Raw genomic sequence first — 18,570 nt, 5'->3', positions numbered from 1 at the left:
AGCTGTGGCTCCCACTCCAAAATTTGTAAGAACAAATTAAGAAATTGTGATATATTTTATTTTTATCACACCTTATATCAGTTTAATTTTTATTCAGGCACAAATTCGCAGATTTCGTGGCACTTCACGAACAATTACAGATACTCAACTTTTTTTTCAAAATCTTTTGTTCATGCTGTTTTTACAGCGCGTACCGAACTGAATGAATGTAATGGTTGTCCTTAATTGTTTTGCCATCACGACCCCGAGTAACCTTTTAACAAGGGGTGCAAGTGGCATGCTAGCATCCCGGCACCTGTTTCGTAAATTCCCGCCACGGGGTGAGCACTGGGATCCCGAAGCACGCCCCGGGAGTGAACTCCAGAGGGAACTCGGATAGGGAGCCAGGGTGCAGATAGCAGGATCTTACCCCTCTAAACGGTTCTAAGGGCACGAATCGAAGCAAAGATCACGTAGTCAGGAGCCAAAGTGGCGCCCTATAGACCTGTAAAAATAAATCCAGTCGGCTAATTAGTGCGGTCAGCCGGGCAGGTCACAAGATCTGATCCTACCACTTGACTCGTCAATAATTGCTAGTCCAGGGTTTGGTCTGATAGCTACATGGTCTGACGGCACCCTGAGGTAAAAAGCCACAATTATACCCCCATGTTCTTTCAGGGTCGTATTATAATTTGGTAACTTATTAAGCGTGTATCCTTATGGAGGTAGATTCGGGCATGATCACATGCTATGTACGCAAACCACCTTACCATACCGACTTAGCGGTGCTGTATTGTTCACCTGCTGGCCGAAGCCACGCCTCCCCTCATTTGAATGCAGCCGGCACGCGCTGCGGGCTGTCATTCACTCCGCGGCACGCGACACGAGCACTTCGCACCAAAAGGGTTCGCCACGATTCTTGTGCCCCTAAAGTCACTTTCTTTTGGGTATCGCATTACTGGATTCCTCGGAGGATGTTTAATAATTCCGGACAAGTGGATGCGAGTCTGAATCTTAGAGAAGATGAAGATTTCTACAAGAGGAATATCTTTGGGGTGTCAGTGGGTCCACGGCATGGGTTTCAACCAACCCTCAAGGGAACGCATAGGAAACTGTCCCGGCGACATCTTTTGTTTCCGGGGGAGCCTCCTCGCCCCCTTCTCGTGGGGAAAACTGGCCATGTTTGCACCTGTTTTAACCGGGATGAAATTAATTGCTTGGAGTGGAAGGGTGATTAGGGAGAAACTGCCGAGTGCTCAGCCGTGGGAAATCGAATAATTGACACCAATTTGCCGCTGTTTTTTGTGGAGATTTGGCGCAAGTTTCAGGTGGTTCGGCACTGCACTGTGTGACGAGTGTAAGTGCAATGACCACAGGACGAGTGATTGTCATCTAGGCTAACGAAGTTGCAAGCTAGATGTTTGAATGGTAAGTGACCTAATTTTAGGATCTAAAATGATTTTGTCTCATATTCACATTATTAATTGCATTTCGTGTTTTTCAACCATTGGAAAACTTCAAAGACCTAAGGTTGGTCGGTTAGAAGTTTAAGTTTAAAAGTTTGAAGTTGAAAGTATCACTTCTCTGGCAATCAGACTTGCACTTACAGTTACGGATATCACTTTTTTTATTCTCAATTTTGAGAAAGTTTGGTTGAATTAAGAGGCGACATTATATGAAACTTTACACATTAAACTTACAATTTAAATGAATATGCACTATCGCACCGGGGTATGTCAAAAGTTAAAAGTTGGAGTTTCTTAAAATGTTAAGAGGCCCAAGTATAGGTCTGAATTTGAAGCCATGAGAAAAGTTCAAACTTTACAGTTGCTACTGTAATGTACATGTACATCAGGTATTTAAAAAATGGAACTTGTCAACTTCTTTAATTTAAAGGATCAACCTCAACATTCCCCTTTCAAGTACTAGTAATAAGTAGGTCTACTTCTTTTTTCATCGTGCCAAGATGCAAATGTATAAACTTGAGAACTATCACAGTAGATTAAGGATTACATGCGCTTACATTACCCACATTAGGTTGAAGAAATTTTCCCAATTGTTTCCCCTCAACTTTACCACTAAAGTACACTTTAATACAATGATACTATCGGAATTCAAAATGGAGTTCAATTAAACCAAGTAAATAACTAATGCAAACTAAAAGAGTGTATTTTCAGAACTTTCGCAGCAGTCTTGAGGTCTACAATGTTGTGTGACGATGGATGCATGTCGAGACTTTTTACCCGCGGGTTTTCAAGCTGATTTGTTCTAAACGAACCCTTAAAGTTACTAACAGGTGTTTTGCTTGGACAGATTTCTTGGAAAGCACGGCCCATCGGCAGTTGGAACTTGGGATTCAGGCCACAGAGCTACCGCAGATGTGACTTAATTGGGTCGGGATAAGGCACAGAGAATCTGTTCAAAAGAACGACCACGATTGACCATAGAGCTCTATTCCCTGCTCTATAGATTGACCAACAGGTCCAACCATGACCAGTCCAGTGCATCCTAACTAAAATCATGTTACTGCAAGAAGCAAAGGAACGCTCTTAATCTTATGGTGATATTTTGAGAACTAAAATCCATGTCACTCTCTATAGTCGACTTGAATATTTTTATACCAAAAACCAACAAATCTACATTCAGAACGAAGACGTCTCTCGATTAAAAATTAATCAAAAAAAACTAGTAATAGAATACATAAGAGAAACAAATTACCTGCCAAATTGTAACATTTTCATGTCAAGTTGTACGACGTTGGTATTTTTAAGTTAGCAATAAAACGTACTACTCCATGCATGTAAAAAGTGCCCGGCAAAGCACGGTCACTTTGCCGGGCACTTCGGGTCCACAATTCCAAAAAAAAACTCACTACATTATTGACTAACTTCTTCCATTTAGATACTCCATTGTGACATCAGCATTATCAATACATCCCACAATAGAGCACTCCATAAAATGTGTTCAATGATCAACTAGGCAGCTGCACATTTCTGTGCCGTTATCGTGGGTTTGCACGCGGAGTCATGGTTGTCTGTGAGAGAGGGCACGTCAGAGGTCGAGACCTCGTTTAAAAGTAGAGCTCTGATTTCATAGCGCGGAGAACTGAACACTTCCATGTACATTCCTTCGTTGCCTGACTAGCCAAAACAAAAAAGGAAAACGTACTTAATTTATACTACAAACAGCAGAAAATGCATGAATCATCCACAGACTAACACACGGGTTTGCCACGTCTTACAAGAATTTGCTGTTAATTATCTTGCAAAAAGAAGACTCATATGGTTCCATAGAGATAGAGAAGAGTATTCGTATGTCGAGCTTTCAGCTTAGGTTATTTTGGTTTATGAACGAAAAGGATTCTAAACTTCTTTTAAAGGCAAACTTTATCGCATGATATATTTTTTTCAGACGCAAGAAGACTTTGAACATTAGAGGTGCTGTATGGTTTGAAAGAGTAGTGATAACTTCTTAAATTGTGTAAATTCTTTTCGACACAAATCATTCTTCAGTGTTTTTAAGCTGAAAGACATGAAACATCGAGAAAGGGCCTGTCATTTTCAGCCTTGTTTCCAATTTGACGTTAATTGGCAACACACGATGTCAAACTTAAATCACGGAACTCCATTAATGCATGACAGAAGCAAAACATCTCCAACAGAACTTGGCAAGGCCTTCGGCTGAGATGTAAGCCGTTAGGAGCCGGCACACACACCATGAGCTCCCCCTACGTCACCCGGTCAAACACATCTCCAGTTGCACCCCAATAAAAGCCAGCTGACCCTAAACATTCCAAACCTCACAAACTGTCAACTCAACACAAGTTCACCATGTCAGCAGCAACTGTTATCATTCCACTCTTGCGAGAGGCACAAAATACCGGCCCGGCAATTTCTCGGGACGTATAGGAGAACTGAAACTGCGCACTTCTGCTCACCACCTGTTCTTCATTAAGACACTGATTTATTACATGCTGCCATGACGATCCTTCAAAAATTCAAGACGCCCAAAGCGAATTCTGATGCAAAACATATTTTGTCATCAGGATTTTGATGAAACCCTTACAGTACCTTATTCTCACGACATTTTACCTGGATTTTAGTCTAGCGTTCACTAAAACACTCAACCAGACAGCCGCTGAAATGATTCCAGGCGACCGCTCTACAGCGAAGAAAAAAGTAACCTCACATCAGGAAAAGCCATTAACAAATTTACAAGCACCAAAATCAATTTGTCGAAAAAAAAAACGACACCGGTCGGGCCATCAATCTTTACACCAATTTACAGCCAGCACTTTACAAAACAAGGATTATTATTTTGGGTTTGTGATCAAGCATCTAGCACCCCTTTTATCAAGTCCGGACCTGATATGAGTAATCATGTCGGCATTGTTGGCCTGGCACAGGTGTTCAGCGGGTGTGGGGGTGTCGCAGACATCGTGGCGCCAGTCAGGGTTAGCTAGGTCGCAAAAGTAAATACCTCGACGCGCTCTGTTGCTCTTGTGTTTTCGTGTTCTGGTTTACAGGGGGAAAGTTTGGTGGGTTTGTTGGTTCGGCAGTTTGTGTTATGTGCTGTTTAGTCCACGGTTCAAATAAGCAATTTGATCCTGTTTTGCCTCCAAAAAGATGGCAACCACCGTCCACCGCTCACTAACACCCGAAGTTTATAAACTTTGTTGTAGGAGAAACAAGGTTCATAACAACTGTCTGACCTCGCCTAGACTTTCTGTTCGCTCTGTTGTGTCTGCCTGTTTTCTTGGCCTAAATTTCAGACAGTTAGATAGTTCGTTGACGGCTTGACGCAGCTATGGAGGAAGGCTCGCATGAATCTGTTTTGAAACAAAATGAAGTGCAATGATCAATGATCATGATGCAAGTAAGATTGGTACTGACCCCCTTTTTTCTGTCAACCTAAGTAATAGGACAACAACATTGTCATTTTTCGAAAACAAATGAAACATCAGGTTTTTTCTGATTGCTGAAATCCGATTTTGAATTCAACTCCAATCAAAACGACGGAGAATATGTTGGCAATGAACCTCAGACTTTTGCAAGGGACTGATGGTGTATTGTTTTATTCCTCCATGGCAAACTTACTGACAAAAAGGGAAATATCCTGCACCTCACCCGGTCAAAGTTTTACTGAAGACTGGTTCATGCCTTCAAATCGTACTTCCTTCCCCAATACTGAACCTCTTCGGCCAACTACAAGTTACAACATATATATTTTTATAATTACCATCAATTCCACACCAAAAAACTCGACACGAATTACGACAGAATGTGGCTACAGGCAATCCTTCACAGACAAATGACAAGCATTTCTTTGCAAAAAGCCACAAGTTTTACAGGTTCAAAAAAAATCGGATCAAAGTTGAGGATTATAAATATCGATAAGTCTATTTTTATAAGTTTGAGGCCTGTCGTTGAGTTTGGAGGAGTTCCGAGCTGAGTGGTCTGTCCTATTTTACTTCCTCCGTGTTCCAAGTAGCGGAATGGGGCCCAGATGTTACTGATGGTGTGTGTGTGTGGGGTACAATGCCGGGACAGGCGGTACACAGGGGCGCTAACGATTTGGGGAGGCCAATATTTGCCCAGTACTAACCCTTGAATACCTCAAGTGCTTACCGCTACTCGAGCCGCCAGATAATTTCGTGTAATTTACAGCGGGCGGCGCCGGCTTGTCTGGGGGATCGGGGTGCTACGTAAACTTTCCTGTCAGTTAAAAAAAAAACTTGCCACAACAAACGTGTAAATTGCCAGCTGGGGTGGGCTCAGTGGTCCCGCCTACCCCTTGCTTTGCTGGCTGGTGCTTTGTGGAGTTATTTCTTTTCAGGACTTGGGCTCTCGGACCGTGAGAAAAGGTTTGCCAGTAATTTAATCCGACAGGTTTTCAATCTCGTTTTTGCAATTAACAGACGACATATTTAGGATGAAGACTTATTAGTCAAGCTCTTTGCACACTTCCTAGCTCTATGCTCAAACCTTGGCAAAAACGTCTGTGTACTGATTTTATTTTTCGTTAATTTTTCTCAAGTTAATATCAGAAGAGACAGATGTCATTGAATATTGAAAGGTGTAGTCATTATGAATGATATAACATAACATATTCTTGGTTTGAAATTGTCATGCGAAGGGTCATAAAAGGCAGATATTATGAGTTAAAGTATGAATGAAAATAGCTTTTACATCATTTTGTAAAAAAGGACTAAACGAAATTTGATTCCAATTTTGGTACATCCAGATTAAAATTCAGCTAAGGTAAAAATTATGATACTTGTGCAACAGGTTCAGATAGCTGACATCAGTGTCAACATGTTAACAATCTATCACAAACTGGAACGGTCACAATTTGCAACAAACCGGCGGGATCTCTCCTCTGCAGTTATCGGTTAAAAAACCCGTCTAATTTTATTCAATTTTTATGGTATCATTTTTCTGGAGCATAATCAGCGTATCGCTGGCATATTTTTATTGACAAGGAACACTCGGAATTCCCCGACTCCAGACCATCTCTGGGTGTGAAAATATTTCACCGTTGACTTGTTGGCGGGTGCCGATAATTAGCGGCCAGATAACCCGGGCAGGATTGCAGGTGTGCTGGGCCGACTTGACACCAGATTCGAGGTGGCGATTTAAAAAGCTATTTATCACCTCTCAACGGCGTGTAAGTAATTGACTCAAGCGCGGCCCCCTTGTGTTCGGGTTTGACTGACAGGGCGGTTGCTAGGGCGACCGCCATCTTGTCGCCAGCCCGGCAGAGTAGTGCACAGCCTGAATGGGTGACGTCACACGGCACGGCGCCAGTCTGGCGGAGCTCCCTGTTGTTGATTGTGACCAACACTCAACAATTAATCACGTGTCAATTCTTATTCTGATCCTCATGCGAAAGATACACAACCGGACCGGCACAGATGTCCAACACCGGGCCCCCAAACAGCTAAATCTTTTCGAAGGGGATCAGAACCTTACCCCTACAAACCCTCCAGAGGTGCAGGATCGGGTTTAGGGGCTTATTTCTCCGAGTGAAAACGGAGAGATTTCGGAGTTGTGTGCAGCTGTGGACATTTAAAAGGGGCGGGTTGATGTCTCGGGGTCGACAAAGTCAGCGCCGACTGTGATATGCCGCGGGATAAGGGTGATTGACAGCTGGGGGCGTCATACTGACCGCTGATTGGTCCAACGCGCGTCACTGCTGTCACGCTGCTCATAAAATTCCCACAGTGTGCGTTCCATAATTAATCAGGAGGGAGCTCGTTCATTGGTCCACTCCGGCTGTGCTGCATACTTTAGACCCCGCGTCAGAGCTGTGTACCCAGCTGACGTGAAAAAATTGTGTTGTCGCTGATACTCCGTTCATATCAAACGCGAACTTGCGGACGGTACATCGTACATGCACATCAGTTCTCTTCGAGTCACAGCATCCATCTTGTAATTCTCCGACCTCTCAGCCCGAGGAATTTATACTCCTTCAACTTTCAAGATGAAGAACACACTTGCCGGTCAGAATTTAGCTCAGTCCTCCCACTCCTTAGCGTCGCAATCTCATCTCGCGATGCACAGAACTCGTCCCACTGAGGAGAGTATAATGTCGCATCATCACGCGGCAGGAGGATCAGGAGTGCATCCCAAGAAAGCCACAACATCCTCCTCCAAGAGTCGCGCCTTCAACTACACGATGCACGACTGCTACGAGAGACTCAAGGAGCTAGTGCCAACCATCCCCAAGAACAAGAAGATCACACGGGTGGAGATCTTACAGCATGTCATTGATTACATTCAGGACTTGCAGTCGGCTCTGGAATCACACAACATCAATGTCAGGAGGTCCGCGATGCCTGGTATGCCTGGTGGCCAGAACAGCAGAACACCCTTCACATCCCTGACGCCCCAGCAAAACCTCGACATGTTGAGCGGGTTAGCGGACTTAGAAAACTGCGACTGGCAAAGAGTGAGTTCAGTCATATAACATCGGAAATTGTTTTCTTGTTCATCAACAGTAGGCATTGCGAAATAATAATCGTATTGAATTGCACCAATTTCATGAATTTCTAGTCTCTGGTCTCTATATTTGTCTTAATTTATTCATGGACCCATTGCTAACTTCATTACAAATTATATTTTCCCTATTTTCTATTCAACATTGCATTGTCAGTTTCATCAATATCTAAATATCAATGTAACCATTTTATTCCAACTGTCCAATTTAATTGTTCATATGAAAATTGTATCTTTCACTATTTACTGTCTAGTAAAAAAATGATGCTAGATGTTGACCGTTGCCTAGGTAACCTGGAGGTCATCCTGGTCATGCATATGATTATCATTATCTTTAGTTAAGAAGTTAATCTTAGTGCATGGAGTGGCAGCTCTTTGCTTTTATACCGAAAGTTGAACATTTCTCTGTTAATTGAGAACGCAATTTCTGGTGCACATCTGTTTGGCCTGAAGCGGGAAGTTCTCTTTGCAATCTGGTTTCCACACCGACAGGGATCTTTCCTTCCGTGTGTTTACAATGATTCAAGGAAGGAAACCAGACCTTATCATGTCAGACCACAAACTGTCTGTGCTCACTTCATTTCCATCTTCCCCTAAAAAAAGAGAACAACTTCAAGTTCACTGACCGAGTAGTGGAGCTGAAACAGCACCCATAATCCTCTCCGTTTTCTAATTTCGGTCGGAGTTGTCTTCCACTGCCAGCTGTCTTGATATACACTTTGAACAAGCTGAAATGGCACCCTAGGAATTCACCTCCAAATTGCAATTACACTTGTCGCAGAGATCACTTTCCCAATTCGTTACACTTTCCTTCTTTTGCCGTGTGTTTGCCGGGTACAACTTAGTTCATCGAGATGATTGTTATAAATAACCCGGACAGTCGTGAAGCTGTCAGTTCGTTTTTCTTGGACGATAAACAAGAAATGTTGAGGTTTCTTCTGTAGGAGGGAGTGGTGGGTTTGGAAGATCTTGAGAAATCCCCAGCCATCGCTGTCAATCACTCCCTTCTCCCCGGGTCACTTGCGCCGACATTAACCCCTCTGCCGTCGGCGGTTCGTATATCGCTGACGCCCTCGGACTGGGCACGAGGACACATCAACACAAGCTCACGGTGGTCCTCGTGCCACTTGTTTGATTTATTTACCGAAAAATTACGATCTGTTTGGGGGTAATGTGCGGCCGCTGGCCCTGGCGCCACGATTTGGACCGGGAGGGGTGACGAAGATATGTCCACGCCACATTTTCTTATTAAAGATAAGATGTCACTCTGTTCCATGGTCCCACTCCCAACCATCCACCTTTTACTTCCTGTTGAAGTGCAGAAGAGCAAGCCTAAACTTCTGGCATTATTTTAAAAGATATCAGCGATGTGGTTTTGAGGTTTTTATGTTTTATTTGCTTAGACTTGAAATCAAGGAGCTTTGTGTTTGGCCTACTGGCATCTGTATAAATAATCAATTATTCTCCTTTTACGCATTTTGTTCGGCGGAAGGATGGAGTAAAAGACAATAGGTGAAAGTTGACCTTTGTTTGACCAGGATGAGGTTGACCAGTCAGTGTCGCTGATCAGCATGAGGAAATAATGTTCATGTCAAAGAAAAGTCTGTTGAAATGCGATAGGACATAACAGATACACCATTAATTATTTACCCATTGATAACTTTACATTTCTATTCTATCCTTGCATGACATCGTCAAACTTCAGACAGAATTTTTAAGTGAGGAGTTTTGTTCGAGAAATCATCACCTGTCTCCCTGGAGGTTGCCGACCCTACAAAATCAATCCAAATCGATGAAATAGTCCTCCGCGTTTGCCTTCCAATTCTGAAGAAAATAGATCTTGCCTGGACCGAGTAAAACACTTGCTGGATCTCAGTTGTCCCAGTTTCTTACAATTTGCAATGGAGTCTTTCTTTCCCTGGGCTTGGTTTTCTCGGGACTCAAATGAGGCCGTGATCTGGGTTAGTTTGGCGTCGGTGTATCGTGGGAAAGCCATGTCACGCAGGCTTGGTAATCTGGGGAATGCCTGCCTGGTGAGCAGCAATAATAAACACACGGCACTCTCTCTGGACATTTCAAGATCCTAATATTTGCGTTTCAGTATTTTTGTTTCGCACTATGAATTTGGTTCTCACTAGCTGATGTAGGACTCCACCCATACACTCCACTCATACACCACAGGTCGAAAAGTTCACGTGGATGAAATAATTACGATATTTTATTGCCATGAAATAACTAAAAATGCCCGATGTGAGTTTTATCCTTCGGTGGTAACTGTAAATAATGCAAGTTGAAGCAAATGTGGGCGTATTTTTATTGCCTTCCACCATCTAAGAAACATCGTGAAACATGATCCAGCTGTTGACTTATCTTGAGGTTTGACATTTGGTGTTCCACAGGATGTGTGATTGTCCTTTTGAACAAAACCAAACTTGTCCAACATTTGATGTAATCACTCCCCCGTATTTCGAGCATGAAAAAAAATACACCAAAATATCAGATTGTCATCTAAATAAAAGTAGAATCTTGAATACGACCGAAGCTTAGATGAAGCATAGATGATAGAGCAAGGAACAGATAAATGAATTGAAGAGTAAACTATAATTAAGGAGATGCTATTCTTGCAACAAATATGAAAATATCCCAAACTCAAAGACAAGTATTATGCTGGCTGTATCTGCCATGTGTTATCGACCTGCTGCTTTTCAGGATCCGACAATGGACATGTGTTTCTAGTTTCGATATTCTAACTTGTTTGTATCGATAACATTCTTCAGACTCGGAGGGCTATGCCACAACTAATAACTCCTCAACAAATTATTTGAAATTGTTTCCCCACGGTTTCCCATTCCTATGACTGATATATAACCCTTTTATAATTGACTCATGCACCTGCTATAGAGTTGTATTTCGTTAAGTGGCAGCTGCTGGGAAAAAATAGATTCAGCCAGTTTTTATTTCGTTTACTTCCTGAGTGATCGCAACCAGCAAATATGCTTACTGGCCCACCTAGTTTCGCTTTGGCAGATTCGGTCATTATGAGCGTACAGGTTGTGTTTTGGCTTAACAAGGTGGACAGTCCTCTGTAAAATGTAAAAAAGCTTGTAAGAATTTCTTCAAATTTAGGCAGTTTCATTTCTGATTTTTTTCCCTGTGAAACTGAATTTGAAGAACAACTGTTGATTCGTTGAAATTTTAAAATGGCTAATTAAGGAGAGAGTTTCACATGAATTTGCACGCAGTTCATTATTAACCTTCAAAAGTTAGTTTGAGCAACAACTCATTTTAAAGGAACCAATGAATTTGGGACAATTATTTAACCCGTTTTCTGTCTTTTGGTTGTATCTTTTCAGACATTGCTCAATCTGACGTCATCGACAAGAGGAACAAAGTTACACCCCTACGAGACGCCCGACAGCTCACCTGAGGCATTATCAACGTGTAGTTGCTAGCGATTTGTCGACACGTGTACATAATGCTGTAAATATGAAAAAGGTAGGTTGAAAATAGTGCTTGAACTACTCGTCTTAAACAACTGAGACATTTCAGTAGGTTTCTACGCAGAAATGTTGTATCGGACAAAATATTTGGGGTGTGGTTTTTACATTTCAGTTATAAATTGCGGCAGAAAGATTTTTTTGGGAATACAATAAGTAAAAGAAATGGCTATGTATTTAAACCTAAAGTGAACGAATTACTTCAAAATCACATATAGCAAAATGACATGACACACTTTGCTATCATCTTTCCGAAATATGTTCAGAGGCAGGCTTCTGAAATCAAAGTCTCCAAGAAAATTGGAATGTGCTGTTGATAATATACATACAGTTTGCCCCCTTGCTATTCTTGCTTTTGAAACAATGAGTAAATTGATACAAATGGAGATTTATAATCTTGCACAAAGTCGGAGTCGTGTATGCATAGTTAACATTCCATGCCAGTAATAAATTATGGAGGCCTTTTTGGTACTTGCGTCCCGCCGTTCGGCGAACCGTGAAATTGAATCATGCTTGGATGAAGAAAAAGAAATTGCTCAAACTCGGCTCAAATGTACCGTCACATTAAAAAAGTAAACTTGTAATTGACTCACTGGTAACAGACCTGCCCGGCTGGATTCTATCAAAGAACAGGTGTTTTGCCGTAATTGGTGGCATTCTTACCGGGGTGTTACGTGGCTTTTGAACATGACTTGTATCGTTTTTGAAATTGCAGATCAAAACCCTGAGAACACAAAAGGTGCAACCGCGGATTTGTGATTGATTTCAATTTGTGTCAAAATATTCTTCGTTGACATTGAGTCCATGCTGGTTGATTAAAAATCCTCAACTTTTTAAAAACAAATTTCTTAAGCCACGCCCACCTCCTGTTTAAAGCTACTGATTCTCTTTAACGATATAAAAATATCAGTATTAATTACTTTTATTTATCAAGTTAATTTTTCTCTTTCTGTTTCTCCAGCTGTACATATGTGAGTCGTCTTTATACGAGATACCCCTATGACACTGGCCACACTACGAGGACCTATCTGTATACACCGTAGCTCCGGGTGCCGACTGCTACCGTCAACTCGACACTTTAGACGGCAGACGCGTTGCACGGATCACCGGTGTCACAGTATCTCTCCTCGGAGGTGTTAATACCTGTACATGTAGTAACACTGCGCGAGAGATCAGCGCTGGCACCTGTTTATGCATTATTCAGGCGTATATCACTCAGTCACGAGAAGGTGGCAGCACGTCTGATGACACGCTTATACATAAATTCATATCGTGGGTGAACCATGGTGCTTACTGCATACAGTTCAGTACTCTTTGGTTAGAACTAGAGGAATTTTTAAACAGCCTTTGAGAACAAAATACTACATTTACCCCCGAACATTTATTCATTGAAAACCAATTCATTGACTTTTTCGATTTTAACATTGGGACTTGAAGAGTTGTGTCAATTGTTTTTCTGTGTTTTTTTTGGGATGGAACATAGTTCCAAAATAAAATGGAAAAAAAAAGATGAATTTTGAGGAACGATAACATCAAGTCACACAATAAACATTACCAAAAGATTATTGGAATTGAAACACTAGGCTTGTTATTAAAGTTCGCACCCAATTATTCTAATAAAGGTTATTCCAAAATAAATCAAATATTTGTGATTATCCGGCTTTGTATCTTAAGAAGATAAGACTAAATTCCAATTTATTTCATAGGTGGCTTTTAAGCACTGGAGTCACTACAACAATAAAGATTGAGTACTCATATATGGTATTACTTGTGTCAATTAAATTGACATTATTACAGAGATGTTGAATGTTAGCGATATATTTTGTAATGTACGTCATTCATGTGTTGTTGAAACTTGCCACGATATAGCTTTGATTGCAACCTTGCACATTTCTTTGTAAACACACAAATTGTCTTGGCTGTTACTATGTTATTTGTCTTTTTGAGGTCAAACGGTGTTAAACGGGGGCAATGTTCGATGTAAAAAAAAAAGAAGAAAACCTTGGTGGGGTCATCCACGCTGAAAATGTCTCATTGTTGCTCGAGAAACTGTCCTTGTAAGACGAACAATCGCTGGGTTTCTATTTAACAGAGCCGAATGATAGTCTTTGTCCCTTCTTTACATTACAGTGCTTCCCCGTCGGGTGTTAAACCTTCTGATTTTTGTGACAACTTCCAGACCCTTTTCTGTGGTCATTATGGAAATGGATGAGTAGGTGACCAGCAGAAACCTGTGAAATCAAGCTGTGACCGAGAACATGAATTTATTCATGAAATCTAATCAAATCCGTAAGCCGTGCGCCAGTACGGAACCTTCCAAAAGTAATTAACTTCGTCCGCAAGAAAACCAACCCGCATATTTCTCTTATACTCCTTGTGAAGTACCCTTACATTTTGTCCTGGTTCTGTCTTTCAGTAAAGCGCCAGAAAATGAAAGGAAAGTTCAGAAAAAAATGCTAACTAACAATACGTCCTACCAGGTTTTGTTATCGTTACCCGATATTTGACCAGCTTTTTATAACTGTCCGTTACTACAATATACATGTACCTTTGAAGAATGGAAGATTTCTAAAACAATATATAATATATTTATACATGCTTAAAATCTCGTCAAACCTTGTTAACACCTTGACTTTCTTTGGTTACATTATACAATTGTAATGAGTACTTGCTCGTGTTGAAGACATTTACGTTTTGGGACCATTACATTTAGAATTTTAAACAAATGTTCTATGTTTTGTATCAGAGATTGAATTGTGGTTCATGCGAACCGTTTGAACAATGTGAAGTTGCATTGAAATAATGTGGCTCTCCAATGTCATATAAATATTACGGACATTCGGCTCATTCTTTATCTTGATATGTTATGTCTACATGTACATGTATATAATGATTGTTATAAAAGAATAAAAAACACTCGAAGAATTTAACCTCTGTGTCCTTGCGTGTTGGATTTCCGTGTTGCGTGTTATCTTCGTGAAGTAATGCAATATGCGTATATAGAAATTAGTGTTCTGTATTCTGTAACGGACGATGTCGTCTACGTGCGTGTTGCAGAAATTCAATGTTTCTTAGGTCATGGACATAAAAAAGGTCATCAACAAAGAAATGCAGAATTTGATAAAAACATTTCACAGCCATTTGATAGAAATCAATGTGATGAGGTTGTACCCGTGATGAAATTGTACTCTCGCAACTGAGCATGCGCGTGGTGGAGTAATTTATCAGAATAAAGATATCCTTGCTACGTCATGTGAACGATATCCTTGCTACGTCATGTGAACGTCTTTACCACAATGACCCAATTTGCCAACCATTTGTTGAAATATGATTAAAATCCCATTGTTGTTAATTCGTTAGGTTATGTAACACCTACTAACATTTCTGTCAATTCCAAATGCATTCAATCGTTGGGTGTTTTGAAATGGGCGTAGCTCAAAACAGTAAGTGTGTGTGTGTGTGTGTGTGGGGGGGGGGGGGGTATAGCCGCTGAAAAGGCTATACTGTGCATTAAGAGTACGAAAACTCACGCGTATCCAGTGAAACTGTAAGATTCAAACAACAATTGTACTTGGTAGAGTCATTCTCGATAATATTAAGGCCCTATGACTGTCGTATGAACAGGTGTATAAACGCACAATATACATTGGATATTGGTACTACATATGTATGTGTAAATGTACATGTACATGTACATAATTATACATCTTGAACATGTACAGAATGTACACTGTTCATGTACATGTACTGTACTCGACATAATTCACGTCATTGAGTTGCATAGAGGGCGCTATGTCCAATCACATATAACACAGTTCAAACGGCTTTCAAAACCTTAGACGCACAAAATACAGTCGAGTCCCGCACAGTCGGGACTAGGGCTTTATGTTTGTTACAACCAGAATTTTGTATTAACAGAGTTTGTACTAACGAGAATCGACTGTAATGACCGTATCATTCACCACTCAGTGAACATAAACATGAATGCATTTATCATGTAGGCACGGTGTACAACAAAAAGCAAAAATTAGTAAGACTTTCGTATGTTCATGTACTGACAAATTAAAAGCATTTTCGCTTGCGTGCTAAAAATTAAAACTATTTATATCTGAGTGCTGAATTTGTTTAATGGAAATTTTCTGTTGAATTTAATTAAGCTGCGTACCGTAGATATTTGCTAAACAGTTGTTTACATCTTTTGTAAAACCCATCTTCTTAAGCAAACACAATTCAGGCAAATGTTATGTGCTACCATTATAGCAGATATTATAAATAGCACACTTCAATCATTTCATGAGTGTTTGAAACATTATGCACGTTTTGATGATTAGGACTACGGCACGAACCTAAATTTACACACCCTTTGTTTCCATAATGAATAAGAGCGCCATATTATATTCCGTTTTCCATCCAAGATATAACAAAAAAAACGCCGACAGGCTAAATTAAATAATGGAATGGCGCATCTCGTGAGATGGTGGGATGCCTAGCTGAAACCATGGTGAAACCTAGGCAACGGATGCCTCTAAGTGAACGAACACACACTGCGTGCAATATGTCACCGTCGTGTGCAACCAAGGTGCTGCATTTACACAAATTGGTAAGAGCTCCCTATGCCTTTCTGGCTTTTTCTCTGTCTTTACATCGGAGTTTCCCCGCGATTCAATTTGTTCTAATGGAAGCTTGGGTATCGCCCAGCGCATCCGCGGTCGACGCTAATCCTATTACCGGAATGGCGGGTTCTCGCTCCCCGTAGCACACCGGGCACTCTCCCTGCGTTCCCCGCTGATAACTTACTCACTCCGCGGAGTTTTTCCCCATCGCTTTCCCCCTGCTCCCTAAGGTACTTTAGACCTATGCAGATGGTCGAAGACGACTAAAGCCACGACGGGAACACGCATCCTGGCTGGCATGTTTTACAAGATGGAATCTGTAATATATGACACATCTGGAAATGCATTTTCATCATGGCAAAGTGTTTCTCCTGAAGGACATCCATCTTATGCGGCAGAGGACGTACACTCATACAGAAACATAAAAACGAAGAACACGTGGAGTAAATCAAATTAATTAATGATAAAAACAACGCTATTCCAGCCAAGTTTCAAGACTTTGTAGATATATTTTAAATGGCCCATGGAATGTAATATTTTTTACTGCAATCCTTGCACATGCACCTTTGTGTCCCATTGAACCTTTTTTTTCCATTTTCGTTTTGCCATTTTCAAGGGTATTTTCGTGCCTTTTTGGTTTTTAAGCCAATACGAATTCATATTCATGAGCAAAAGTGTGATGTCATTCCAGGCAGAAACCTCAATGTTATTCCAGCACCAGAATTTTGGAAATGTTGCTGTAGTAAATTTTCTTTTCTTTGGTGATTCGCTAGCCTATGTCGGTACATGGCAGTAAGCCGGTGAGCAAACTTTTCTCACATATCCTTTCAAGGAACAAATTTGTGGGTTCACAATTGAACAGAAAACCTTTAACCTAAACAGTGCCTTCTTGAAATGACATCACAGCAACAGCGCTCTCCGTTGTCCGGAAAAACGTTAAAAAAGTGCACTTTTTAATCAAATTAACAAAAAAGGGATGTCAGATAGTTCTCATACATTGAATGAGGAGTAGAAAGTTGCACAAAATATGTTCATAAGAAAAATCCATCTCATTGACCCTTTAAGTAAATACAATTTATAAGTTGGATTACAATAAAACATGTATTTGCCTTCATGAGCATTCTACTCTGAATCCCCATGCAATAACATGATAGACATAAAAAAAAAACATTAAAAAAAGTACACAAAGAAAACTATGCTCCAAAACACAAATGAAAAGGAGAATTACAACCACATAGTCATCGTATATAACAACATGGGCAATTTATATTTACGAATGCCATGAAATCCCTACCAGCTTAATACAAAACCGGGCACCTATGAATATAGATTATGCGTTGTTCTAAGAGTTCGTGAAAAACTAGGGAGCTGTTGCTTAGTATTCACAGCAATAAAATATGGCCATACGGTATCGGGACGACAGTTTGGGGAAATGGTCCACCATTTTTAGCATACATTATTCATTTCATGTAATAAATACATTTACAGGGTGAGTCAAAAAGAAAGTTACAGACTAAGACAAATATGTAAAAAAATATATGGCTTGGCCCATTCAGTAAAATAACATAGGAATAAAGTACATGTTATTGACTTGTAATTTTGAAAAGTTCACGTAATTTGCATCTTCTGATCACAAGTTATTTCAATTTTCGTAGAAACACCACAACATTCAGCTTTCCACCACTGATCATTTACCGATACAATGATCATTTAAATACAATGAATCATGGGCCTTCCTACCTCCATGAATGAACGAAAACTTGCAAAAGTCACCATCATCATTACAGAAAGAGACTTGATTTGTTTCTCATATTATACAAAACACAAAATCTGACGGTGAAAATAATGGTTTAGTCTTGACTCATTAAAATCTCATTCTGTATTTGAATGCCTGTGTGTCAGCTCTAAGCATTTAGCAATCCATGGACAGGTGTACAAGGTTTTTTTAGTAAAACATGCAAAACTTCTGATAGCATGCATGGATCAATTTCTGATTCTTTTTTTCCATATGAGTTGAAGAACATGCTCTTTTAATACATGCTTCGTTGGTGAGTCAAATTTAATTGCATTTTTAGGGGAAGTATAATTAATCGGGGTCACATTTTCTTTGACTCACCCTGTGCACCAACATTATCGCAAGATAATTATATTCTAGTCTCAAAATGAGTCAAAATCGAGAGGATTGAACTCCTTTTCAAAATGGAAACAAAAATCACAATTCACCATCCATCACCACAATATGCATCGCAATAAATATATCGCTGTGTAAAGCGTCTCTTTTTAAGTTCTTGCCTTGTCGATTTAATAATTGGTTTTCCTAATTCCAACGACAGCGATACGAGTTTTATCTGTAGTATCCAACATCATAAATGTTTTTGAAACACTTCTTGTTGAACAAGTTGTTTTTAAAATACGTCTTGTTCAATACTTTGATTCGAAAATAATTCTTGTTTAAGTTGTTGGTTTCGCCTTGAAACAAACAAA

At 40.4% G+C, this 18,570-nt stretch overlaps 1 protein-coding gene across 1 annotated transcript; it reads left to right on the top strand.

Annotated features, from left to right (window-relative positions):
- The first annotated feature begins 6,896 nt into the window (after positions 1 to 6,896).
- LOC119728498 (DNA-binding protein inhibitor ID-2-like) lies at positions 6,897 to 14,403 on the top strand. Its single transcript, XM_038200760.1, has 3 exons — positions 6,897 to 7,929; positions 11,330 to 11,471; positions 12,435 to 14,403. The coding sequence occupies exons 1-2, from the start codon at positions 7,462 to 7,464 to the stop codon at positions 11,426 to 11,428; spliced, it is 567 nt and encodes a 188-aa protein (XP_038056688.1). The 5' UTR covers positions 6,897 to 7,461; the 3' UTR covers positions 11,429 to 11,471; positions 12,435 to 14,403.
- The last annotated feature ends 4,167 nt before the right edge of the window (positions 14,404 to 18,570 follow it).

The sequence above is a fragment of the Patiria miniata genome, unplaced genomic scaffold, assembly GCF_015706575.1.
Source record: "Patiria miniata isolate m_02_andy unplaced genomic scaffold, ASM1570657v1 HiC_scaffold_20, whole genome shotgun sequence".
Taxonomy (NCBI): Eukaryota; Metazoa; Echinodermata; class Asteroidea; order Valvatida; family Asterinidae; genus Patiria; species Patiria miniata.
Note: the sequence above shows the minus strand (reverse complement) of the source record. Positions and strands in the feature narration are given on the sequence as shown.